This window comes from Sorex fumeus, unplaced genomic scaffold, assembly GCF_029834395.1.
Source record: "Sorex fumeus unplaced genomic scaffold, SorFum_2.1 ptg000029l, whole genome shotgun sequence".
In the NCBI taxonomy this organism is placed as follows: Eukaryota; Metazoa; Chordata; class Mammalia; order Eulipotyphla; family Soricidae; genus Sorex; species Sorex fumeus.
In genome coordinates, this window is record NW_026606086.1 from 116,502 (window position 1) to 142,806 (window position 26,305).

General features: G+C 55.7%; 1 protein-coding gene across 1 annotated transcript in view; it reads right to left on the minus strand.

The window, feature by feature from the left end:
- LOC130024552 (CAP-Gly domain-containing linker protein 1-like) overlaps positions 1 to 26,305 on the minus strand; it is a 29,845-nt gene that overhangs the window by 2,117 nt on the left and 1,423 nt on the right. The window contains exons 3-7 of the mRNA XM_056115272.1: positions 25,297 to 25,421; positions 23,939 to 24,161; positions 20,378 to 20,437; positions 15,099 to 15,179; positions 715 to 901 (exon numbers count right to left, since the gene is read on the minus strand). Of these exons, the coding sequence (XP_055971247.1) occupies positions 715 to 901; positions 15,099 to 15,179; positions 20,378 to 20,437; positions 23,939 to 24,161; positions 25,297 to 25,421 (676 nt within the window). The remainder of the gene's footprint in view (positions 1 to 714; positions 902 to 15,098; positions 15,180 to 20,377; positions 20,438 to 23,938; positions 24,162 to 25,296; positions 25,422 to 26,305) is intronic.

The window sequence follows — 26,305 nt, forward strand, 5'->3', positions numbered from 1 at the left end:
GCCAAGCAAGTGCCCTGTCTGCTGTAGTGTCTCTGGCTCCCAGACGCTTCTTTTAAAGAATCAAGAACTTGGGGGCAGAGAGGCAGCACAGGGGTCTGCGCCACATGGTCCCCAAGCACTGCTGCAGCTGGGATGGCCCCCGCGACTCACCCGCCCAGACTACAGCAGGGGCTGCAGGCAGGCCCCAGCCCAGAGGGCCCAGGTCACCAAGGTCTCTGTGACCCCCATGCAGAAGCAGAAGCGCCCCCAGCTCTGACCCCAGGGCCCCATGCCCCCTCATCTCCCACCGTCCCGCTAGGGGTGCCGGGGGTGCCCCACCGAGCCAGGGCACAGGCCGCCGAGACTCAGCGCTCCCCGGGGGCTGTATAGACCCCCCAGACCCCCAGCAGAGCCGGGGCACAGCGCTTCCTCTGCTCCCTTGGAGGGACCCTCCCGGGAAGCTGGGGGCGGGGGGGACGAGGGCGCCCTGGCGTCATCTCCCCTGCACTGCCAGCTGGCCTTGCGAGGGCATGTTCCCCGCCCCCCACCCCGGCTCCTGGGAACGGTCTCAGGGGGTCCTCGGGTTCCCCTGGCCATCGCCGGGTCCTGCCCAGTGAGTGATTGACCTGCAGCCCCAGCAGGCCCGTGAGCGGCTCGCGCCGCCCTCTGCTGGCCGCCGTGCGAACTGCACAGGTGCCGGGCCCTGCCTGGCGCTGGGGTCCCGCCCACCCGCACCCAGCAGCGCCTCGCTCAGGCCCGCGTCCCGGGGGTTCCCTGCCCGCCCCTCGGGGGCCGGCCCGTGGCTGCGGAGCCGCAGGAGGGGGCACTGCCGGCGCAGCAGTCCCTGGGGGGCCTCCGGCCGGATGCCCGAGCTCCGTGGCGCCAGGTTGGTTGGCGGGGGCCGGAGCAGGGTCGCCGGCTCCTGGCGGGCGACCCCCGTCGCCCGTCTCCCCGCGCGGGGCGGACCCCAGCCCCCGGCGCCCAGCGAGGCGCACCCCGAGGCCACGTGACCGACTTTCCTCGGGGCGGGGGCAGCGGCGGGCGGGCCGCGGGGAACGCAGGGCGCGCGAGTCCTGGGGCGCGGGCGCGGACCCCCTCGGGGGTCTGAGTCCTGAGGCGTCTGTCCGCGGGCCCGGGCGGCGGCCAAGGCTTCCGGCCCCTCGGGCGGGGTGGGGCGGGCGGGCAGGGGCCCCTGGAGTGTGGCGCAGGGTCCGGGTCTGGCGGCAGCGTCGGGCTCAGTCTTCGGACTCCACATCTCCCTCCTTGGGGGCGCCCGGCTCTGCGCGGTCTAGGAGATGGGGGTCAGCGGCGACCCAGGCGGCCCGCACTTGCCGGCAGGGGGCTGTCCCCGCTGCAGCGCCCCCGCCCCAGACTCACCACGCACCCACTCGCCTGCTAGGGGGCGCCCTCCACTCCAGGTGGGAAAACCCCCAGCCAACTGAGCCTCCTAGGGCCCGCTGGCCAAGGACTGCTGGTCACAGGCCCTGAGGGTCCTCATGGCCCCTGGGGCCTCGACTTCCCTTCCTGTACCAGAAATCAACCCAGAGAGAGGCCAGTGCACAACTGCCCTAAAACCCAGGCTCAACGGCTCCCAGGACTATTGCGGGGGGAGGGGCCCAGGCTTTGATGCTTACACAAGTTTAGTGAAATTTTACTGACTGTGAGGGAGAAAAAGTTTGCCTGTGTGTACATGCCAGAACCAGCGTATCATTGTGTCCATTTGAATTTAAAGAAACAAGTTCATACCTTTGCGAGATGGAGAACAGAAAGAAAAAAAAAAGAACTTGTTGCAGCCCCACCCCACCCCCCAAAAAAGAATTCTTTTAAACACCTAATCCCAGGAAGAAGTGCTATTTCTTGAATAAATTATTACCAAGCAATGACAACAATTAAAACACACAGAAAAGGACGTGTGGTGGGTAGCACAAGGTGGGGACGGACGTTCAGTCAAGACTGGGCAATGCCACAGCCTGGAAAGGACATGAGAGGGGACAGAAGTGTGGCTCGTGGGATGCATATTTGGAGAGAGACAGAGGTGCGTGTGAAGTGGGGGATCTCATTAAAGTCTGGGGTCCAGGACAGCTGTGGATGTTCGTGTCCTACTCAGTGGTTCAAATCTGTGTGCCTTGGGGATGGAGGGAATGTGCACTCCTGGGAGAAGCTGGGAGGGCCACTGGGTATTCCCTCCAACCCACCTTGCGGCACTGGGTCATGCATGTTTAGATCACATGCTCTGGGCCATAGCACCAGTGATGCGGGCAGGTGACACATTGAATGAGGCATAACTTACAGCAACAAGCCGAGTCTCTCTGGTCCCCGGGTGAGTGGGTGAACGAAGAGCATGTTCCGAGTGTCAGATGCCTCCCAAAACTGACAGGAGGAATCGGAGACTGAGGCCCACGTTAGAAATGGCAGAATGTATGTCTGGTTAGTGAGACCCAAGATATCCGCACACACATTACAGAATTCTCATGGGTTTACGGCAAACGGGAATTCTCACAGAGATGAAAAGAGAAGTGTGTATTTCTCTCAGCGCCTGGCTCACACTTACACTCCAGATCATTAAATAGAAAGCAAAGAATCTGAGACTAACAGAGATCTCCTGAATTCAACACCCAAGGGCTGGAAATACACCGGAAAGGGTGGACTTCTGTGCAGTTAAGCTATTACATGAGCAACACCTCGCTAGGGAATAGGATCTTGTTTAGGTGGAAATAAGAGCGTTTTAGTGGAAAGGAAATCTCTGATGCGACCCTGTGGGTCAGGAATCTTGACTTTCCTATGGCATGTGTTTGGGGCTGGGCTGGGGTCTACGCTTCACAGACAGGAGAGCTGGGTTGGTCCCCAGCACTGCATGGTCTCTGGAGGCAGGAATGACTGAAGAGCACTGTGTCCCCAAAGCAAAACAAAACAAACGTACTTGGTAACTGATCCCACCATAAGATTATTTTAAGAGTTCCTTGCTCTAAATCTAACACATACTTAGAAAGTCTGATTTTAAATGTTTATTCAAAGTGAAGGGGTTTAAGGAGGATGAGCAGAGTCTCCTGCCCCCGCGCCTGGCTGTCCTCGCCGGGACCCTTTGGAGGGGAGCAGGTTGAGTTTCCCTCCCCACCCCGACCAGGGCTCCGGCAGCCGAAGACCTCCACAACCAGCCACCACCATGCTGAGACCACTCTCCACAGGCATGAAGGTACTGGCAGAGGAACAAAGGCATGCGTGTCCTGGGGCTGAGATCTCCAAGCCTGCTCGGATTGGGGCTGAGCATCCTCCACTCAGATCCTCCATATTCCAGTAGGCAGGGGTTACACCCACCAACTGCCCCCCTTGTGCCCTGTAATCCCATCAACGGCCAAGACCCAGAGACTATAAAACCCAGCTCCCGGAAGCATCTTATTATCTCATTCTTTCTTTGGACAAACTGGCAGGCTACCGAATGTAACCTGCCCACACGGCAGAGTCTGGCAAACTCCCCGTGGCTTACCCAATATGCCAAATACCAGTAACAATGATGAGGCTCGTTCTACTAACGCGGAAAGAGCCTTGAATATGGCACTTTTTAAAAAATTCTCAGGGCTAGGACAAAGGAGACATTACTGGGGCCTGTTCGAGGCAATCGACGAACAACAGGATGGTTGTGATCGTGATCGTGAGCAGATTCCAATTTTTGGGGGGGAGGAGGGGGTCATACCGAGAGATCTCAGAGGATCCTCCTGGTTGTGCACTCAGGAATTACTCCTGGCATTGCTTGGGGGACCATATGGGATGCCAAGGATCGAACCCAATTTGGCCGTGTGCAAGGCAAACGCTCTCCACGCTGGAATGTCGCTCCAGTCCCACATTCCCATTCTTTGGTCAGGACTATCCAACTAGCCTGAGCCATCAGCTCTGAGGCAGGAGGGGAGGGCAGATTCCTTGGCGTGTTCCTGACACAAGCCTGGAACATTGCATAATCACCTGGCAGCCTTTCCTCGAGTGGGCACGTGTGGCGACCCCTACATGGACACGGCCAAACAGACCCCGGCAGCTGCTCCTGCTGACCAGTCCTCACGGCGAATTCCTTTGGTCTCTTCTCAGCTCTGACTTCTACCGTGCAATCCACAAGTGGCTGGAGGACATCGGGCCTCTTTACCGATGCCCGAGTCACAAATACATGGGCCCCTTTAAAGCCACACGCTTTAGATTTGGTGTCATGAGCAACAGCAGAGGGAGGAGAGCCGGAAGGGAGGTGTCCAGGGCCAGAAACCTTTCCCAAGGGATCACACTATCCAGATTCTTTCCTTACGACTTTCATAAGAAATAAATCTCAGTCATGATGCAAATGCCTTAAAGTGTTACTGGGCAGCCTTTCAAAATGCAAAAAACAAGAACCACATATTAGAAACTAAAAAAAATATGAAATTTATTATAACGTGGATAGAGTTTCTTTAGTCTTTCCATCAAAGACACACAGATAGAGCAAAGGAAGCAGGAGTGGGAGGAAAAAGAGAGGGTGAGGTGAGCACGACAGCGCGTGAGCGCAGAGACAGCCAGACATCAGCACACACAGTGAGCTCAGGACCGCGGACGCTGCCTCCCGGACCCGCAGAGTTCCTGACCAAAGCCCGAGCCTGACATTCTGGTTCTGGTATCTGTCCTTGGCCGTCAGGGAAGTGGGGTACGCCGAACAGGACCACCCCGCTCCCGTCTGCTCTGGGCTTTAGCAGTGGTCGGAGCAGGGCAGGACTGGCCCTGCCTTCCTCAGCTGGACCTGTTTTATTTTATTTATTTATTTATTTATTTTTTAAATTTTATTTATTTATTTTTATTGAATCACCATGAGAAACTTACAATCTTTCATGTTTGGGCTACAATCACACAATGATCAAACACCCATCTTTCCACCAGTGCACATTCCCCACCACCAATCTCCCAGGTATACCGCCCCCCTTCTACACCCACCCCTTGCCTCCATGGCAGACAATATTCCCCATACTCTCTCTCTACTTTTGGACATTATGGTTTGCAATACAGACACTGAGAGGTCATCATGTTTGGTCCATTATCTACTTTCATCACAAATCTCCCATCCCGACAGATCTGGACCTGTTTTCAACCTGTCTGAAAACCTAACTTGGAGACAAGCTCCCGAAAGAAACGCTGACTTTCACCTTTGGCACACATCGCGTGCAGCTAAGCTGGAGATAACTACAGTCTGGGGAAAACCCGCAGCATACCCAGGGGCTGGGTGAGTGTAGGCGACGTCCTCTCTCAGAGGCAGCAGTTCTGCGCCTCCATGTGGGAGCCCAGGATGGAGAGAGCCTTCGCCATCAGGACTGCATGCCAACAAGGCCCTTGGGGGCAGGCAGCGGTTTCTGCATGAACCCAGGGAAACTGGACCTAAACCCTTCTAGGCTTTCAACCTGAGAGCAGAGCAAATTCCTTTTAGCACTTTATGTACCATCACACTCAGACCTACATCTGAATCCTTTACAATCTCTACCTGCCGATGAAGATCCTGAGATTAGCTACAATTGAGTTGTCTTCAGATTTCTGAATCAGACACAGCTTGCCATGATTAACGAGAAGAAACAGTTCAATATTTGTTTTAAAATTTTTTAATAGTTTTAAATTTTTTTACTCCCACAAAAAAAAAATAAAGTCATCATTTGTTCCTTAGATTCACTGAAAGTTTTTTTCCTTCGGGGTGGATGGGTGCACACCTGGCCATGCTCAGGGTTTACCATGGCTCTGGGCTCAGGGTACCACATGGGGTGCCAAGGATTGAACCCAACTCAGCTGTGTACAAGACAAGATAGTACCAGTTCTACGACTTCCCCAGCCCCTGAAAGAATGACTTTCCATGGATGGCTGCATAAACATTCCTGGGACATAGGGGGAGAAGGGGAACAGAGGTGATGAGACAGCAGAGGGAAATGGACAAGTGGTTAAATGGGTCTTTTATTTTTTAAAATTTATTTATGTATTTATTTTTGCCGGGGGTCACGCCCGGCGATGCACAGGGTTACTCCTGGCTCTGCACTCAGGAATTACTCCTGGTGTTGCTCAGGAGACCATATGGGATGCTGGGAATCGAACCCGGGTCGGCCGCGTGCAAGGCCCTACCCTGCTGTGCTACTGCTCCAGCACTAAGTTGTATGCCAAGACGAGTGTTTTAAAAAACAAAACCAAAATGAAACAAAAAACTGCTTCCCGTTCTGACGGATGGTTCCTCCTCAAGCCAGGGGCGCCAGCCTTGATTCTGGGGGGCTGTGCGTTGTGGGGAGCGCGGGGGAGGATGGGACTCTGGTGTCTGTGTGCCCCCAACTTGGGAGTTGTCTCCTGCAAATAGCACCAGGGATGAACCGACCATTTGGGACCAGCTGTGGGGGGCTGGGAGGATGAGCAGATGGAAGGACCTGAGATGGGTGGCAACCGTGGACGCGCAGCAGACCCCGACAATTGCCACTCAAGAGTACAGAGGAGGGGGTCTCCCCGCAACCAGAACTGACGGTGGGGGTGGGGTGGGGGAGCGCTCTGTCACAGGGAATTACAGCACATTAGATTTCATGGGAAACGCATTTCCCTTCCTTGTGTCCTCCATCTTCGGCAGCCTGGCAGTGGGCTGGCCTTGGGGATACTCCTGGCTCCTTGCTGGGGGCTGGGTGGAGGGAGGGAACTCTGCCTCCTGCAAAGCCTGTGCTCCCTGTGGCCCAAGACTTCAGAGCAAAGCTCAGATATGCTTAGGCCCGTCTGCCTTTTTCTTTTCTTTTGTTTTGGGGCCACACCTCGTGATGTGAGGGGCTTCCTCCTGGCGATGCGCTCAAGGATCACTCCTGGCGGGGGAGGGTCCACCTGGGATGCTGGGGATCAGGGATCGACCCTGGGTTGGCCTCAAACAAGGCAAGTTCCCTGCCCGCTGTGCTATCCTGCACTTCCCCTATTTGTCCTTTTCATTCTGACTTTCGTTTGCATTTCTGCAGGAAGTTCAAATTCTGGGCCTATCTGCCCCACCTCAGTTCAAGATTTTTTCCATCCTGTTGAAGTATGTCTTTTTCTCCTGATACTCTGGTTGAAGTTTTTGTTCTCCTTAGTCATAACAGTACATGCAGAAAACGAATCTGTAACAAGATAGTTCTTTTTTGTGGCACATTTGGCGGTGTTCGGGGCTTACCCCTGGCTCTGTGCTCAGAGAACACTCCTGGCGGTGCTCGGGGGACCATACAGAGTGCAGGAATTAAGCAGCACATGGGCTCCTTTGTTCAAGGTGGCCTTTATAGGGTTTCTCCAACCTGCCCCCACGTAGGGCTTCTTCCCAGGTAAAAGTCCGTTGCTAAGGAGGTTACCAGGGAGGTCCAAAAAGAGGAATTTCATGGGGAGGAGGCCTTTATCCTCAGGGTCTGCGGATGGTCTTATCGGGCCTTTGCTTTCTGTATCCACAAGGTGGCTCATTCCTAGAATTCTTCTTCCATGAAACTTTGTTTCATTGCAAAGGGCCTTTCCCCATCTACCTGCCTACATCACAACCATTATTGCCATACTGGTCCCTACTCTATCCTAAGCATCCTCTGTCCCCTACACGTGTGTTTTTTTCCAATCATTGACAAGGCCTCCTGGCCTAAATTTTTCTAGCCTTGGATATCAATCTCATGTGTGTGTGTGTGTGTGTGTGTGTGTGTGTGTGTGTGTATTATGGGCTGGAGCCATAGCACAGCGGGTAGGGCGTTTGCCTTGCACGCAGCCAACATGGCCGACCCGAGTTCGATTCCTCCGCCCCTCTCGGAGAGCCTGGCAAGCTACCGAGAGTATCTCGCCCGCAAGGCAAAGCCTGGCAAGCTACCCTTGACATATTCAATATGCCAAACACAGTAACAACAAGTCTCACGATGGAGACGTTACTGGACCCGCTCAAGCAAATCAATGAACAACGGGAGGACTGTGACCATATATATCATATTCCACAATATGGGTGCTTACTTATATTTGTGAAGGGACTTGGGAATCATATCCAGCAGTGCTGAGGCTCCTCTGGGCTCTGCTCAGGCATCACTCCTAGAGGGGATACTGGGGACCCTATGAAGTGCCAGGGAAAAGAATCTGGGTTTGCTGCTTGCTAGGCATCAGCCTTGCCCCAGGGCTCTCTCTCCAATCTACAGTTTACTTACTTACAACGTAGTATTACAGAATACTCACAGTACGATGTAATAATATTTGGATATCCTGCAAAGTAACCATGATTCATGTATAGACCGTTTGAATTCCCTACCATAGATTCTAAGGTCAAGGACTGCTATTGGGTATTATGAAGGCTGACAGTAACAGTCCTACTCAAGTTCTTTTTCCAGAAATCTCAACGTGAGGACATGTGCTTCAAACGTACAGGAGTTGGTGCTTATAAGCATATTTGGTTCTGTTCATTTTGGGTTAATAATATAGCAATGTCCAGTTCTTTCCCAGACTTTATGGATTGATGGTGTTTGTACTGCTTGGTGTCCCTTCATTTTTGTCTTGTGAAGAATCACTGAAGGCATTCATTTTAAGGTTGACTAGGAAGCTTTGCAATAATGCAAGAAAGGTTTTGTTTGTTTTGGGGTTTTTTTTTTTTTGCTTTTAAACCTCACCCAGTGGTTTTCTTTTCATTTTTTATAATTTTATTGATTGAATCACCATGAGAGCAGTTACAAAACTTTCGCGTTTAAGTCTTGGTCATAAAATGAAACACCCGTACTTTCATCAGGTCCCATTCTCCACCACCAAAAACCCCAGTATAGACCCATCCCACACCCTCCCCCTACCTGTAGAGGAGATAATTTCCATATTACTCTCTCTGCTTTGATTACATTCAATATATTGACACCGGACCCACCATTATTATTTGGTGCTCAGATCTGCTGTAAAGGCAACAGTAGACAATTTGTTTTCTACTCCTGGTTATGAATAACATATGACATCGCGTGGCTGCTGTAGTGGCTGCGCGATTTTGAAATTCCACAATTTTAACCATTAAATCTGGAGGAATTTCTTGCCAAAACCTGCTGGGTTCCAAGATGAAATCAGCAGCCAGAGAGGCCGTTTGTGGGTGACGACTTGGGGTCTCGTTGGGGAGGAAAGGGCCAGCTCCACCCACATCCCGTGAGGCCCTACGTGTCTCGTCACTGTGAGCCCAAACCTGACTGTCCAGTGGCCTCTGGAGGATGGCGGCCAGCGGGCTGCCAGGGGGAACGGGCCAAGGCACGAAATCTATTCCCACCTGGGGTGGCCCAGTGCCTGTAACTTACTTCAGGGACTGGACACATTTCTGCCCAAAGCTGTTGGGTTTCGAGATTTGTTTCTGAGTCTCTGGGATCATGGCCGTTAAGCAGTTCAATCAGGAACCAGAGAGGCCATGCCTCCAATTATATAGCTGGACTGGAGGTGGTTTGTGTCTGTGTCTCCCACATACCTAACTTTTGCCTGTTTACTTTCTTGGTAAACTCTGCCCCACGTTTTTGGGGTCTGGCCCAAGGCACAGCAGCAAATAGGGGGTACCTGGAAGTCTGAAGGCGCCATCAGACTGCTGATGCACTCACCTCACAGGTACAGAGAGACCTGCTCGTGGCACCATACCCCCAACCCAGTGCTTCTTACGGTTTACTCCTGCCTCTGCACTTAGCGATTGCTCCTGCCGGGGCACAGATGACTGGATGGGATTCCTGCGATTCAACCCAGATCAGCCACATGCAAGATAAGAAACCTACTCACTGTACTACCTCTTTATCCCAAGATAAACACTTTTAAGAAAATGGCATACAGGCACAGAGCAATAGTTCAGCTGGTAGGGCATGTGCTTTGGCCAATCTGGCTTCAATCCCTGACGTTTCGTATCGTCTGCCCAAGCACTGTCAGGAGTGATTCCTGAGTGCAGAGCCATGAATAAGCACTAAGACATCACCAGGTGTGGCACAAACATAAAGAAACTAAAAGAAATTGGTGTATCAGAATTCCATTGTAGAAACTCTTTGACTTCTTTGACTCTATAGTTCTTGATTGCTAGCCAAAAATCTTTTATAAATAAACCGGAGAATAATCAGTTATCACTGGCAAAAAGGAAATAATTTTATTCAAGTAGATAAAGAACATTGTTTGCTCAAATTTTAATACTGCTTTACATAGTTTGTGAAACAATTTCAATCGTGTTTATTACTCAAAATGTCAATGGATTACGATCTTTCACTGGTGAGACACTTGATAATCTCCAGAGGAAAATACATCAAAAGCATATATATAATTATAGAAGTTCTTATAATCCATGTAGCCCTGATGGTACATTATTTATCACGTTTTACAGAACTAGAAAACATTCAAATGAACATAAAGAGATTCAGACTGGATGATAAACTTCTGATGGTTCAGGTCCTTCATTTAATTTTTTCTGATAAGAAAATCCAAAATTATTAATGTTGAATTTCTCATCATACATTCATCTAAAACCACAGTGGAAAAAAATAAACTTTGTAAAGACAGTAAATTGGTTGTTTTAGGTGTTTCACAAGTAGCTTGCTATCTAATCCAGGAACTGCTGGAGATTTCTGCAGAGTTCAGAGAATGAGGTGGCTGGGCCGAAGTTTTTGTTGTCGTAATTGTTGAGGTCATCCCCGTTCCCTTTGAGAGCCGCCTCGGACATCATCTCCACTTTCATGTTGAGGTCCTGATTCTTTCTTTGGAGGTCCACAATCACGGAATTCAGGAAATCAATCTGTGTTCAAGGAGAGCGTGAGACGGTGAGCCATCTGCGGGAGCCATGGGAGCCCGCCACAGAGGAGGCTGGGCCCCGCTTCCAGTCCCTGCCCCAGGGTTGGAGGCAGCCAGAGCTCCCCTTTCCCTTCCTGAGCGCAAGCTCCCGGGTGCCCAGGGAAGACCCCAGGAAGAGATGCTGGTACCCCTCGGTTCTTCTCAGAGCAGGGAGTCAAGAGGGGTCTTCCCTCTCCTACAAAGACAAACTCACTTCTTTCAAATGAATGGGGCGGGGGGAAATCCCACTTTACAAAAGCAAGCATGACTGTAGGCACAAACATTCATGTTTCACTTGAAAACTGGCAGGCGCGTTGGGTCTGAGTGATAGCACAGCGGGAAAGGTGCTTGCCTCGCACGCAGCCAACCCAGGTTTGATTCCTGGCATCCTATAGGGGCCGCCGGAGAGCAGCCAGGAGTGATTAATGAGTTCAGAGCCAGGAGGAAGCCTGGAGTATCGCCAGGTGTGGCCCCCAAAGAAAGTGTAAATAAAACCAGAAAAACAGACTGATTCTTTTTCTCCCTCAGGGCAAGTTCTGATGGCCAGTCTCTGAGAGTGCCCAGGCCATCCCACACTAGAGCCAAGAAACGCAGATCTCTCTTCCTCCAGCTGAAAACAAAACAAAACAAAACAAAACAAAACAAAACATGGAAATGTTCAGTTCCCAACAAACCCATACAGGGTCCACCTGCACAGCCCACATGCAAAGTTCACTTCAGCCCACAAGTGCCCTCCAGGACCACCGGCTGTTAAGTACAGAAGTGCAGGAAGTGAGGGTGTGCGGGAACTCCTCAGGGCACTGGGACCCAGATGGTCCCCTTCCTTGGAGAGGATTCAAACGATAAAGCGCTGCAGACCCGGGTGGGATGGAAGGGGGGTTGGGGAAGGAGAGACATCAAGGAGGCCCCAAGGCTGACTCCTGCTGCAGGCCAGACCCGAGCCTGGTGATGGTAGGTGCAGGCACCGGACTGCAGCCAAGTGTGCAAACCCCGGAGGACCCCACCCAGCTGTCTCCCTTGACAGGAGCAAGAAGCAGGAAGGCAGCCCAGAGGACCAGACTCCCCCAGCTCTGGGACTAGAGCATGCGCAAAGAGGCTGGAAAAGCCACATGCTGGTGGGCGTTTCCATTTGCGACTGAACCTTCCTGGCAGGGAAGAAGCCCTCCAAAGTGGTGTTCGACTCTGGCAAAGTGAAGATTTGCCAATGTGATAGGAGCCCGAAGCCCAGGTTCTGGGAGAGCAGCAAGAGGAAGGGCATTGGAGGGCTCTGGCAAGGACATGACCCCTTGACTGAAGGGATGTGTCCTTGTCCAAGGGGCCTCTCACTCCTTAAGCATCATCTCTTGTGCTGGGAGCGTGTGGGGGTGGGGTTCCGGCGGCATGTGCGCGGCCCCTGGTTCTCACGGGCGCCAGGGGAGCACAGCCCCTTCTTCCTCAGCTTCCCTCTTTTTGGCTTCTGTTATTTTAATGAATCAATTAATTTGGGGAGGGGGTTTTTGGGTCACAATCCGGCGTTGCTCAGGAGTGACTCCAGGCTCTGCACCCAGGAAGTACTCCTGGCGGTGCTTCGGGGACCATATGGGATGCCGGGGATGGAACCTGGGTTGGCCATGTGCAAGGCCAACACCCTACCTGCTATGCTATTGCTCCGGCATCATTCTCGGATATTTTAAATGGTAGATATTCCCCGACTCTTTTGAAGCATACACGCATATATACATATATACATGTCTGTGTATGTATACATGCTTATCTAGAACCTTTGTGGGTAGTCAGTTTGGTTTGTTTGGGGCCACACCCGGTGGGGTAGGGAATAAACCCTAGCTCTGTGCTCAGGGATCACTCCTGGCTAGGGTGGAACAGCTCAGGCTGTCAGCCGTCACTTGAGCCCGGGAAAGTGGGGCTGTGAGTTCAGAGGGCACTGGCTCACCTACAACTGCACTCAGGAATTACTCCTGGCGGTGCTCAGGGGACCATATGGGATGCCGGGGATTGAACCTGGGAATTCGGTGTGTAAGTCAAACGCCCTCCCCGCTGTGCTATCACTATGGCCCAGGATATGGTTTCTCTCAAGGCTGAGGCCGGGCCTACACAGCCCTGGTCACTACCATCACCCACCTTACTCTGCATCATCGCATTGGTGTTCCTGGTGTCCTCCAGGGAGACCAGGGCCTGCAGGGACGCCTCCCGCTCGGCCAGCAGCTCAGTCTGCTGCGCCTCCAGCAGCGCCTGGTCTTTCAGCAGCCAGTGCAGCTGCCGCTGGAGCTTCGTGGCCTTCTGGCCCAGCAGCTCCTTCTCAGAGCCAAGGCTCTTCAGCTGCTCATGCAGGGCCGACTCCACACGGGCGGCCTCCTCCTTCTCAGCCGTGAGCTCCTCGATCTCTTGCACCAGCGACTTCTGATCCCGAGCCAGCTCCTCGGAGGAGCACTGCAGCTTCTGGATGATGTTGTCCTTGTCCTTGGCCAGGGATAGGTTGTCCAGAACCAGCTTCTTGACATGCTCCTCCAGCTGGCCCCTCTCCTCCAGGCCCTTGTTACACTCGGCCACCAGGCTGCTCTTGCTCATCTGCAGCTCCTCCACCAGGGCCTGCAGCCCCAGCTTGGCGACCTGCAGTGCGTCCTTCTCCGCGCCCACCCTCTGGAGCTCCTCCTGCACCGCCCTGCCCTCTTCCAGCACTTTCTCTTTCTCCGCCTCGAGGGCTTCTCGGTCCAGCCGCTCCTGCTGGCAGAGCTTCTCCGCGGCCCACCTGGCCTCGATGACCTTCTCCTTATCCATGCGAATCGCTTGGTTCAACAGCCAGAGCTTCCTCTGCTCTTCCCGCAGCGAAGAGTTTTTGGCCTCCGCTTCTCTGAGTTTCAATTGAAACCACCCTCTCTCGGACTTCAGACAGAGCTTCTCCTTCGCCAGCAATTCATTCTCTGACCTCAGGGCCCTGCGATCCTCTGACATCAGCTCCATCTCTTCTTTGGCCGAGCTTAATAAGCAAGTTAAGGACTGCAGAAACAAAAAGCGGGGAAGAATGGAAACAAGAATGAGATCAAGCAGGCACAAGCAAGCCAAGCACTTCATGTGGCCTAAATACCAGAAATGAAAATGGCAGAGTAGTCTTACCTGCACACGCGTGTATACGCGCACGCGCACACACTCACACACACACACACACACACAGACTCAGGATGGAGAGGCTCAGACACAGTTAGCTTCTTAGCGTCAACATAACTACCTGCCTATTTTGTGGATGGGGGCCCCACACCTGCTGGTGTTCGGGTCTCGCTCAGGGTTCTGTGTTCAGGGATCACTGCTGGCAGGGCCGGAGGACGGGATGCTGGGGATCAACCCCAAGTTGGCCGAGTACAAGGCAGCACCCTACCCATTCTACTATCAGCCGAGTTGATTTTTGAAATGCCATCTGAAATGATTCCTGACAGCTCCCCGGAAGGTGTAAGTACAGTTGGATCTTGACATTGGGGCATAAGATTTTTTCCCCCCACTTCAATTCTTCTGTTATAAAATCCATCACTCTGTCCTATAAGGGATGCATTCAAAAACTAGTTTTCAATACAATTCAAAGAACTACAAAAAGTATTTTGTTTTGGAACTTTGTGCAGGAGGGGAAGGGAAAAGCAACCACTGCTTGTCAAACGATTTTCACAGGGACAAACAGAGGCAGGAAATGGACTTAGTCCCAAAAGTTATACACTTTATAGAAAATCCGGACGAATCCACCAAGCTTTGGAGACTGAAGCCAACAGTTTTTGCTTGCCAAACACAGTAACAAGTCTCAAAATGGAGACATTAGTGGGCCCGCTCGAGCCAATCGATGAGCAATGGGAGGGCAGTGTTTGCAGTCATTTGGGAGGGGCCCAGGGGCTCCAGGAGGACTGGCCGCACACGGGTCAGGGTCTCCCTCACCTGCTCTCCCTGCCCGTCAGCAACGGGTTGTGCGTTTTCATTTCTGAGTCTCAATGTACACCCCAGTTGAACCGCCATGTACTTTCCAGAACTTTCTGCAGCAAGGGCTATCTTCTCTGTCCAGCTCAGCAGCCATGAGCCGCAGCAGGCTACTGGTGTGTGCTGGGCAGCTGACCGCTGACGGCCATGTTACCGGAATGGGACTGACCTGAGCATGCACACGAGGCTGCTGGCCACAGAACTGGGCCAGCAGGTGGTCCAGAGAGGAGACGTAGCCCTGGCTGCGGTGCGTGGTGGAAAGAGGCCGCACCAACACACACACGGGCCACGGCCGCCATCAGCCGCGGCGCTGCACTGCGGCCACCCACCTTGGCCTTGTCGGCTTGTGTCTTCAGCTCGGCCACCTCCCGCAGCAGTCTCCCGTTCTCCGCCTGCACCGCCTGCAGCTTCTCCTTCGCCTGCAGCAGCAGCTGCTGAAGGGCCTGCGGCGCCTCCTCGTGGTGCCCCTGGATCTCCACGCTGGCCTTGGTGAGCTCGGCCTGTAGAGCCTGGCACTGGCTGCGGCACACGTCCACCTTCTCCTCCTGCGGGGACCCGGGGGCCACCGTCAGCCGCCGGCCCCCTGCCCGCTCCCAGCACACACGCACAAACACGAACTCACACACACACAACGCAAACACACAAACATACACACTCGCACACACACAGCCCCTCTGCTCTGCTCACCAGCATGCACACACAAACACACATGCACACACACACGTGCGCACACACGGCCCCTCAGCTTGGCCGCTTTCGTTCAAGTTCTCCTGAAGACTACGAAGCGCTAGCCCCTTCCCCTGCAGCTCCTCGGCCAGGCTATCGGCCTACCAGAGTCACAAGGATGGAGTGAATGGACCAAGGAGACAAACAGGAATGGGAAGGGGAAAACAAAACAGAAAACACGTATGAGAATCCCATGACCCAACACAACCCCAAAGAACAGAGGCGTGAGGTGAGCGTGATTGCCTGAAGCTCGCGAAGCCAAGGGCTTGGCGCCGGCAGTTCTGGTGATGACTGTCTAGTGGTTATTGGAAACGGCCCAAACAGAGGCGTTTTCTAGACCTAACTTTGGCATGACCAGAAAATAAGAAAGCCTATGAGAAAGACTGACTTTCCAGGGCCGGGGAGACGGCACAAAGGGCTGGAGTACACACCAGGCCCGAGTTGGAACTGCAGCACCACTGGACGAGACTGAGATCGGTCCACAAGCTGAAAAGCCCCACTACTGCTGGGCGGGAGGACCCCAGAGCCCAGAGCATGGCTTGGCGAGGAAGAAGGAAGTAAGCAAGGGAGGAGGGAAGCTAAGGATAGGAAGGAGGGAGGGAGGAAACAGGGAAGAAAGGGAAAGGGAGGGAAGGGAGGGAATAAAAGGTTATCTTTTTTTTTTCTTTTGGCTTTTACGGTCACCCTAAATGCTCAGGAATTTCTCCTTGGCAGTAACCCGGCCAGCTCACCGAGAGTATCTCGCCTGCAGGCAAAGCCTGCCAAGCTCCCCGTGATGTATTCGATATGACAAACACAGTAACAAGTGTCACAATGGAGACGTTACTGGGTCCCCTCGAGCTAATCGATAAACAACGGGAGGGTAGAGACAATGACAGTGACCCTATGGGATGATGGAGATCGAACCCACGTGGGCCGCGTGCAAGGCAAATGCCCTTCCCATTGTACTATCATTCCGGCCCCCAAGATTTACTATCTTGTAGTTTCTTTTCTGTGACTTTAAAAGTCTGAGGGGTTTCAATATGAAATTTAAAATGAAGAACCTCTAATCCACTAGACAGCAGTCACCCGAACTTGACGTTTGTTACATCTTGATGCGAACAAGTGGGTCAGCTATCCCCTGCTGTGTCCTAGGAATTGATTCCATTTGTTTCAGCCGATGTTTCTGGAATGCCAGCCAAGGAGTCCTGAGTCCTGAGAGGAACTCCCGGGGATCTCGGGGCCCTTCTGTTATGTCTGTCAGTCCTGTCTACAAAGCCCACAGCCCTTCCATCTTGGCCAACAGAGAAGTTTCTCCAACAAAGTGCCCAGCGCGAGGGGAGCGGGGGGGGGGGGGGGGGTTGAGGGCACGTCCCTGCCACCACAATCCTATAGGAGGAAAAGGGCATCTCTCGGGGCTCCTTGGTGAGAACTGCAGCTTCCTCGGCTTGGCCCAGATCTCACTGTCTCGTCCTTCCCCAGGGTCAGGGCTACCATGAGAGTCCATGCCTGTGGCCAGCAGGGGGCCATGCTGGAAGGCGGACTTGGTCCAAGCACCCCTTAGAGGCTGAAAGGGATGAAATCTCTGCAGGGCTGCGCGGGGGCTTGTGCTGCAGGGAGGGAGGGGCTGGCAATGAGAAATACCAAGATGGGTCACGTCACCAGCCCTGAGGGAGCTCAGAGGCTCAGAGGCATTGAGCACCAGCTGGGAACTGAGGCGCCTCGGGGAGAGGAGGGCAAAGCCCGTCACACGAGCAGGTGGTCAGCAAGGTCAGGGAAATACCCTCGCGGCCTGACTCGAGCCCAAGTGTCTGGGCGGACTCGGCGAGTATGCAGCGGGCCCAAGGGGTGGGGGGCAGAGGTCTGCTCTGGGGGCTCCTATCTTGTTTTCTCACTGGCCTCGTGAAGAATTCTCTGTTTCAGAAAGACCCCAGATGGGCCCGATTAGCCAGGGCCAAGGCTAGCACGGCATCCGGGTGCTGGGGACCAATGACAGCCCCAGAATCGTGCCGACACCTTCTCAGTCCCATCAGAGGGAACCGCACGGGACGTGACCGGGAGACCTGTCAGCACCAAGCCGGAACACGGCGGCGAGCAGACTGACACACAGCATGCAGGGAGCGAGCGTGGAAGTGGGCGAGGGCGCCCGAGTACCAACCTGCAGCTCTCGGCCCGCTTTGCATTCTCTAACTCCTGAATCTGCTGCTCAGCCACCTGGAGCTGCTGCCTGAGCTTCTCCATTCCCAATTGACCTTAGGAACTGGCCTTCCAGAGCCCATCGAGCTGCAAGAGCTTCTGCTGGGTGGCCTCCAGCTGTGCCGTGGCATTGGCCAGGGCCTGGGCTTGCTGACTACTCACGGCCCGCAACCCGTCCAGGTGCTTTACCTTCGTCTCCGCCTCCTGCAGCTTGTTCAGGGCGTCCTCCATCTCCACCAGGTGCTGGTCCTCGATCTGGTCGAGCTTGGCCCGTGCGGCCTCCAGGCTGTTCTTCTGCTCCTGGGCCGTCCTGAACAGCCGCGACCTGAGCGTCTTCAGCTCAGAGGCATGCGCTGCACGCTCAGCCGCCTGCTGGGCCTTCAGGCTCTCCACCTCCTGCTGGTACTCGAACTGTAGCCTCTCGATCTGCATCTTGAGCTCGGCCAGCTCGGCCGCCTCAGCGCCCACGCCCTGGCTCACGGATGCCTTCGGCTCGCCCATGGCCTGTTGGTGCGGGTTGATGGCCGTCTCCAGCTTGGACTTCCACAGGGCGATCACGTCCGCATTCTCCTTGTTGGCATGGTCCAGCTTGGTCCTCAGGCACTCGTTCTCCTTGGCGAGCTTCTCAGAGGCCGCCTGCAGGGACTTCACATCCATCTGGTGGGAAAACAAAATTTCCATGAACTTAAAACAGGAAGGAAAAGAAGCAGAAATAGAAATTTGTCTTTTTCAAACTGACTCTTTGCTTCGTCTTGTTTTAAGGAAAACCTTCTAAAAAATGGGGTTCTAAAGGATTTGATTTGTGCTGCTCGACTGAAAATCAAAGCTGAGGCAAAGGCATAGACCCGACTGTCAGAACGAGAGAAAAACGCTCATCAAGAACAGCCTCCAGCCCCAAGGAGCAGAGATGTGTCAGCCAGGCCCTGCCAGGTGCATGAACCCAGGTATCCCTGTCTGATTCGGAGTCTCCAGCAGAAGTGGTCCCGGCGGGGTTGGCCAGGCTGCCCCGCATCCTTGCCTGCACCCTGCAAGCCTCCGGGACCTGCCCGGGCTTTACCTCCATGTCGCCTTTGGTGATGGACTCCTCCTCGACTCGGAACTGGAGGTCTTCCACTTTCCTGTGGGGGAGAGGGAGACGTTGTGAGGGGCGTCACTGCTGCGCCCCAAGAGGGCCACCATCTTGTAGATGCGCCTGACCCAGCCCCCGGCTCCACACACAGGAGGGCTGAGAGAGTCGGGGAGGGCCAGAGCGAGAGTCCAGCAGGCAGGGCGTTTGTCTTGCACGTGGCCGACCCGGGTTCAATTCCCAGCATACCACTGTGGACCCCGGAGCAATGCCTGGAGTAATTCCTGAGTGCCGAGGCAGGAGTAACCCCTGAGCATCGCTGGGTTGACCCAAAAAGAAAAAAAAGAAAGTCAGCGAGTCCCCTCAGCTTCGAGCACTGGGTGGGACCCGCAGGCTACAGGAGGAAGTTAGGCCGAGCCAACACCAGGTGCAGTGTCATATCAACCCTTTCTGCCTCGCAGCTAACAGAGGTGGTTAAAAACTGACCCGCGGCGCCTGCCAGTCCCTCCCAGCCAGCGCCTGTCCCCACATCAGGACAACAACTGAGCCCCTGGGGGAGAAGCAGCCAATGACTCGGGGGCGGGGGAGAGGGGGAGGCGGGGGGGAGGGGCTCCCAGTGACTGTCGAGTTGGCATGTGGAGCTGAGGGGCTGAGCCAGGCACTCGCAGTGCCCCTGGGCACCACAATGCCGGGAGCCCACCTGAAAAGGCGGTCTCGGCCAGCACCCCGTGTCCATCTGTCTGCAGCCAGGCCTCAGCCCCGCGTCCGTCTGTCTGCAGCCTGGCCTGAGCCCCGTGTCTGTCTGTCTGCAGCCTAGCCTGAGCCCTGTCTGTCTGCTGTCGTGCCCCATGGGTACTGTGGGTTTCCTCCCGCCTGGGACTTAACCACAGGGACTCCCACAGGGCCCCACTGGGTTAGGACAGTTCCTTGCCACCCAGCACAGGCCTCCTGAATACCAGGCCAGGTGGACACAGCAGGGAGGGCCGGGGGTGGCTTGGCTCCACTGAGTTCCGCCCCCAGTCCTCCCGGTGAGGCCGTGCTCAGGACTGGGCACCCGTTGGTTTCTGGTTCTCACAGCCCTGGAAGGCCAGGAGTGCCCCACCCGAGGGAGCCCCCAGCTCCGGGCACGGCCTCACCTCTTCTCCTCCTCCAGCTGGTTCAGCAGCTCCACCTTCTCCCAGTCGGCCGCTTCCAGCATGGCCCGCAGGTCGTCGTTCTTGGCCTCCAGCTCCAGGACGTGCTGTAGAGGCAACGGCGCGTGAGTGGCCTCGCCCGCCCCCTACAGCCCTCTGTGGGCTGCCATCGCCATCTGTCACCACGGCAAGCTGAATGCATCTCCCACCTAAGCTACAGCGTTTCTGGAAGGCCAGAGGGGAACCACACCACGAAAGCACCGATGCGGACAACTCGGCACTCCCTAAACCCCCACAGGGTGAGCAGAAGGCGCATGCGATCAAACCACGCGCCGGATGCCACCGCAACGACGGCAGACGGGGACCCACGGCCTCTCCTTGCACCGCCTGCACCAATCTCGCGCCCAGCCTCTACCGCAGGCGTCTCTCGGCCCCAGCACTGCCGTCTGCACAGACGTCACCTGGTCGTGCCCGTTCCGGCCAGGGCCAGCTCCTGCTCTATCTCCCCCATGTGGCTCGTGGCCTTGGCCACCTCCGCCCGCTCTAGGTCCCGCTCGGCCAGCAGCTTCTCAATGTGCTGCTGCTTCTCCTTCAGCGCCTCCTGGAGGGCGGTGGTGCCGGAGATCTTGTGCCCGAAGCGGGAGGAGGTTTCCGGCAACTGCAAAGGAAAAAGAGACGTGAAGGGGATGGGGCCGGCCGACACGGGCATGCTCGCGGTGATCCTCGGCAAAGCACATGGAGCAGTGCTGCATCCTTGCATATGGGCCAGCGACTCTCAGCAGAAACGTCTTGAAACCTTCCCGAAGATCCTTGGACGGGACCTGGGTTCCACTGACCTCGGGCCTCGTGGGAATCCAGAGATCTTCTGCAGAGCCGGAGGCAGCCCCCTCCACAGTCCGCTCTGGCCTGAGCTTCCTTAAGGATGAGCCCTCGGCATGAGCTTGAGGCCAGCTCCAGCATCTTCAGCCTTGCAGGTCCGTCAGGGTCTCCCTGGGCAGCCTGTCCCTTCTCTCTTCCTTTTCCTTCCAGCTCACCTCGCTCTCCCGGGCACCCGCCCCATGCCTGAATAGCAGTAACCAGAGACTCTTGTCTCTGGGAATGGCCCCATGCCCCCGGGGGTCACTGGGTGTGAACCTATAAAAGACCCCTGTGCCATCTGCCTTCGAAAATGGGGGATGAGAGGCTAGAATGATAAAGTTGCGGGAAAGGCGCTGGCCTTGCACGCCGCTGACCCGAGCTGGATAACAGGTACCCACCCCATAGGGTCCCGAGCCCACCAGGAGTGACTCCTGAGTGCAGAGTCCAGAGTAAGTCCTGAGTATTGCTGGGGCATGGCCAAAGTCCAGGGAAAAAAAAAGGAAAAGTGGTGGGTGAGAATGTGTGAGGGCTCACGACCAGCGAGCAGGACAGCAAGGGCAGCTCAGGGAAAGACCAAGCACAAAGGGAAGGAGAGAAGAGGCAAAGACAGTGAGGAGGGGAGGGGAGTGGGCTGAAGGGCTGCGGGGACCGGGGGTCCTGTCCGTTCTATCCTGGGCTCGTGGTTGCTCATGGTCGCTCTGCAGACCCAGATCCCTCTCTGCACAACGGCCCCTGCAGGAGGGGACAAGGCGGGACCTGATCTTCATTCTTCGGGCACATGGTGGCGGGGGCTGCGGCGGGGGTGGCCAGGACTTCCGCTCCTTCTGCCCGGCCATCCCTGTTCCATCGCCCTGCTGCGGTCCAGCCACAGGTTCTCTTGCCGCTTTCCCGCATCATCTGAGCTGCTGCCAAACGCCTCCTGACCGACTGGCCCAGCAGGGCCCAGGCTGTCCACTGCTGCTTTGCCTGCTGGGAGCTCTTGAGCCACCTGGTTCTGTCCGGAGAGTGGGATCATCCTTGCCTGTGCATAAGGACCTGGCCGTGATTTCCCGATACACTTAAAGTATATCTGGTCCGATTAAATGCCCTCCCCAGGGCCAAAGAGTCTGTTGGGGGGGGGGAAGGTGCTTGCAGAGGTTCAAGATCCAGCACCATCAGGAGTGACCCCACCCCCCAAGCAGAGAGCCAGGAATAAGCCCTGAGCACCCCTGGGTGTGGCCCCAAAACCAAATAATAACTAAAATTTCTAGGAGCACACAAGCTCTCGGGCCAGTCATGCGCAGTGCTCCCGGGAACTGCGGTCAACTCGGATTTCAAGGGGTGGCTGGGAAGAGCTTGCCAGCCTTGGGGGTCTAACACCAAGACCCGGGCTCTAACCCCCTCCACCGGGAGCAGCCCCCAAGCACCACGCCTGGAGTCCCTGAGCACTGCCAGGTGAACCCCAAAGAGCAAAAATAAAAACAAGGAAAGGCGGGCGGCGGTGTTCCCTGAGCCTCCTGGCTTGAGCGGGTGGGGCAGGCCAGATGCACGCGCTTCCTGGGCCCGAGACAGCTCCCTGAGGAAACCAGCACAGGAGCGATGGTCTTCTTTCAGCCAACTATGGAGACGAGACTGTGAGGTTCAGGCACCGGAGCAGGGAGAAAGCAGCACCCCTAGCATGGGGGGAGGCGCGTGCTGAGGGGCTGGGTAAGGTCGGGGCCAAGAGCTGAACTCAGGATGCTGATGCCAAAGCCTCTGCCCTGCGCGTGGTTTGTGAGGCCCCAGGCTCCATCCCAGCAAGGCCAGGCCTTCTGTGGGAGCCTGGTACCTCAGAAGAGCAACTCAGCCAACAGACGAACAGGGAGGCCTCCACAGGGCACGCACGGACCCGTGTGCATGTATGTATGCATGCATGTATGTTCTGGTGGGCATATCTACACGCACCTGTGTGCATGTGCACGTTGTGTTTATGCATGTATGTGCCTGTGTGTGTATACCCATAAGCCTGTGTATATACGGTATGCACTACGTGTACATGTATGAGTGACTGTGTGTATGAACGCTTGTGTGTGCACTTATGGAATTATGTTGTCGAGGTATACTTCCGTGAAGCCACACAGAATCTTTCTATATTCCTGTCATAGACGCTAACGGTGATGTTCAGTTTAGGAGTGAGCTCCACCCTGCATAAAGATATGCAATGCAGGGGCCAAAGAGCTGGAGAGCGAAGCCCCAGCGCTGCCCAGGCTCAATCCCGGAGGCCCGCCAGGAATAATCCCGAGCACAGAGGTGGGAGAAAGCCCTGAGCTCTGCCAAGTGTGACCCCAAAACAGAACAAAACAAGATAGCGGGGGGAGGCTGGAGATACGTCTCAGGCGTAGGGCTCTTGCTTGGAGGTGGGAGGCCCCGGCACAACCCCAGCACTGCAAATGGCCCCTTGAAGCACTGTATGGTATGGCCCACAGTCAAGCAGAAAAACAAAACCAAATTCCACAAATGGGCTGGCTCGCGAGGGAAGGAGAGGGGCTTCTGAGTCTGCTCCCCTCCTAAATGGTGAGGCGAAGGGAAGGAGGAGTCGGACGTGAGGATGCAGGTGGGGCAGGGAAACCTAGTGGTGGTCGAGCAAGACAGGACTGGCCCCAGGCCTGTGCCCACGGCGTGTGGCCTCCTGGCTCCCGTTCCCGTGTCATCTGTTTTGTATCTTCCGTTGCACACACACTCACTCCCTCCTCTTCCGCATCGAGGGTCAATGCACGGAGCAGAGGCAGCGGCAGGAAGCGCAGCCCCCAGCAAAGTCAGCCCCCCGGGACACACTCTCCATCGTGGGCCCGTTTCCCTGTGGACAATATCTCAGGGCACCCTTGCATATTCAGACACACTTTAGTGTTTATGACTCAGATAGACGTGAGGGGAGAAGCCACGAGGCCCAAGCTTTGAATTGCGGCACCGCAATGGACAGAAGTCGAGGCCACTCTGCATGTGGACAGCGGTGCAGAGGGACAGGAGGGAGCAGGGAGAGACGGAGAGAGCAAAGAAGCAAGATGAAGGGCCAAGCGTTCCCCAGAGTCTCTGGGCCCTGCTCTGACCCTCAGGCACCCCTTCAGCTACCCCACTTCATCCCTAAGGTGGCCTGAGGCCAGAGAGGAGCCCTGAGCACCCCAGGAAAGGCCCATCCCTGCTCCTGTCACCGGTGGTGGCTGGGAAGCCACTCGCCTGCCACCCGGAGCTGCTCAGCCCACGTGCTCCTGCTCCGCCTCTTGCCCCTGGGGCTGTGGGAGTCTGTGGGGGCTCGAGCACCCCGCAGTGGTGGGGGGCTTCTTACTAGTCCCGTGCGACCGGGCCTGCTGCTCACGGATGAGGCCCCGGAGCTCACGGAGCTGAGCGAGGAGGCCGAAGGGCTGCGCTTCAGGCTGGCGGGGGTGGTGGCCATCACACGCCTCACAGCGGCCACCTTGCCCTTGGCCGGCATCGTGGACGGGAAGCCGATCTTGGTGACTTTGTGAATGGGAGCAAACAAGCCATACTTGGGCTGACACTGGAAGTACCTGCGGACAACGAGGAGGGGGGGACAAAAACACCTTCGGCAAGAGACCAAGAGACACAAGCGCCGACCCAGAAGTTCACTGAGTCCCACAGTCTCACACCCCCACAAACGAACACGCTCCCACAGCCCCACATGCCCACCCACTCACACCCCGACAAACACACTCACACACGCACCCCAAACAACACTCCCACACTCTCACACTCCCACCCCAACAAACACACTCACACTCACACCGCAACAAACACACTCACACTCACTCCCCAACAAACATCATACCCTCTACCAGCCCACACTCACACACACTCACAACCCAACAAACACACACACACCCCAACCAACACTCCCACACATAAACACCACAACCAACACACACTTACACTCACACCCCAACCAACACTCCCACACTTCCACACTCTCACAGCCCAACAAACACACTCACACCCCAACCAACACTCCCATACTCTCACACTCCCACCCCGTCAAACACACACACTCACACCCCAACAGACACTCCCACATGTCCACAGCCCCACACTCACACACACTCACTCCCCAGAAACACACATACTCACACCCAAACCAACACACACTCACACTCACACCCCACCGACACTCCCACACCCACACACACTCACACCCCAACCAACACTCCCACAGACCCACAGCCCCACAGTAACACACATGCACACCCCAACCAACACTTGCACGCTCTCAAACCAACACTGATACGCTCTCACTCCCCCACAAACACGCTAACACCTCCACAATCACTCTCATGCCCACGCCCCCACCAACACTCTCACAGCCCCACACTCACACGCTCACATACACACTCCCTCATACATTGACACCCACACTCTCTCGCACGCCGCCCACCCCCACCACGCAAACCAAGGGCGATTCCAAGCAGCCTCCCTGGCATCTGAAGGGCGACAGCAGGCCCGGGGGGTTCCTGCGGCCCGAGCACAGCTGCATGTAGGGGGCCCCAGGCTGTACCCACATCCCTGCAGGGTCCCCGAGTGCCAACGGAAGTGGCCCCGCCTAAGAACCAAGAGAAGTGGCCTGCAGTCCCCTCAGCGCCTCCCGGGCACCCTGCATGGCCCCAGGCTGTCTGGGGGGGCAGGGGGACCCACCTCGTTCCGGCCACGGCACCATCGTTCTTGCCCAGTGGCTTGTCCAGCTCTACGCCGCACCAATCCCCCTTGGCGAAGTCCGTCTCCCCGAGGACGCGCACCACACGGGCCTCCATGCCTCCCACCTGCTGGAGGGATGGAGGGACGTGGGTCAGGCACCCTGGACTGCGCACAGCGCCCCCACCCCCGCAAACGAACATTCTGGCTTCAGAGTCGGGATTTCCTGAAGAAACCCCAAAGGTCAAGGTGCCATTTCCCCCCGCAACCCCTACAGGGTGAGCAGACACTGCTGCTCAGTGTCCAGGCAAGGCAGCGGCATTCACACCCACTCGCTGTCACTGGTGGCCTGGCTGACCAAACCCCCGGGAATCTCTGACCCAGGCCAGCCACCTGGTGTGGCGAGGGGGTCGCTGCCCCGTGGGTGTGGGAGCGGAGCAGTGGCAACCCCACCGCTGGAGAACAATTAAGCCAGAAACCAGCTAAAGGAAAGTGACTATGCTCGTATCTTAGCAGAGTTCGATTTTCCAGTTCTCCTTCACTATGCCTTGGCTTGACGCTTGGCTCCCGGGACACAGAGCAAAACAGAATCAAAGCGCTGGACAATGACGGGAATGCTGACAAACAGGGCTGGAGAACCAGGGGAAGGGCACTGGCTTTGTGTGCGACCACCCTGTGACGCCCCAAACAAAAACATCGAAAACCAGAGAAATAGAACCGATATCCAACTTTGTTCATTGGTTTGTTTTTGAGTCACAGTCAGAGTGCTCAGGGCTTACTCTTGGCTTGGTGCTCAGGGATCCCTCCGGGATGTGCTTGGGGGACTGTACATGGGACCAAGACTTAAACCCCGGGTCAGAGGCGTGCCAAGCATGACCCCTCCCCACGGCATGACCCCTCCACCCTGTTTTGGCTAAACTGGTAAAACTGGCAGCATCCCCGCACGCATCCATCACGCTGGAAACTGCAGGACCAGGCGTCCCGGCTGCTCCTGCTTCCACCCAAACCGCGA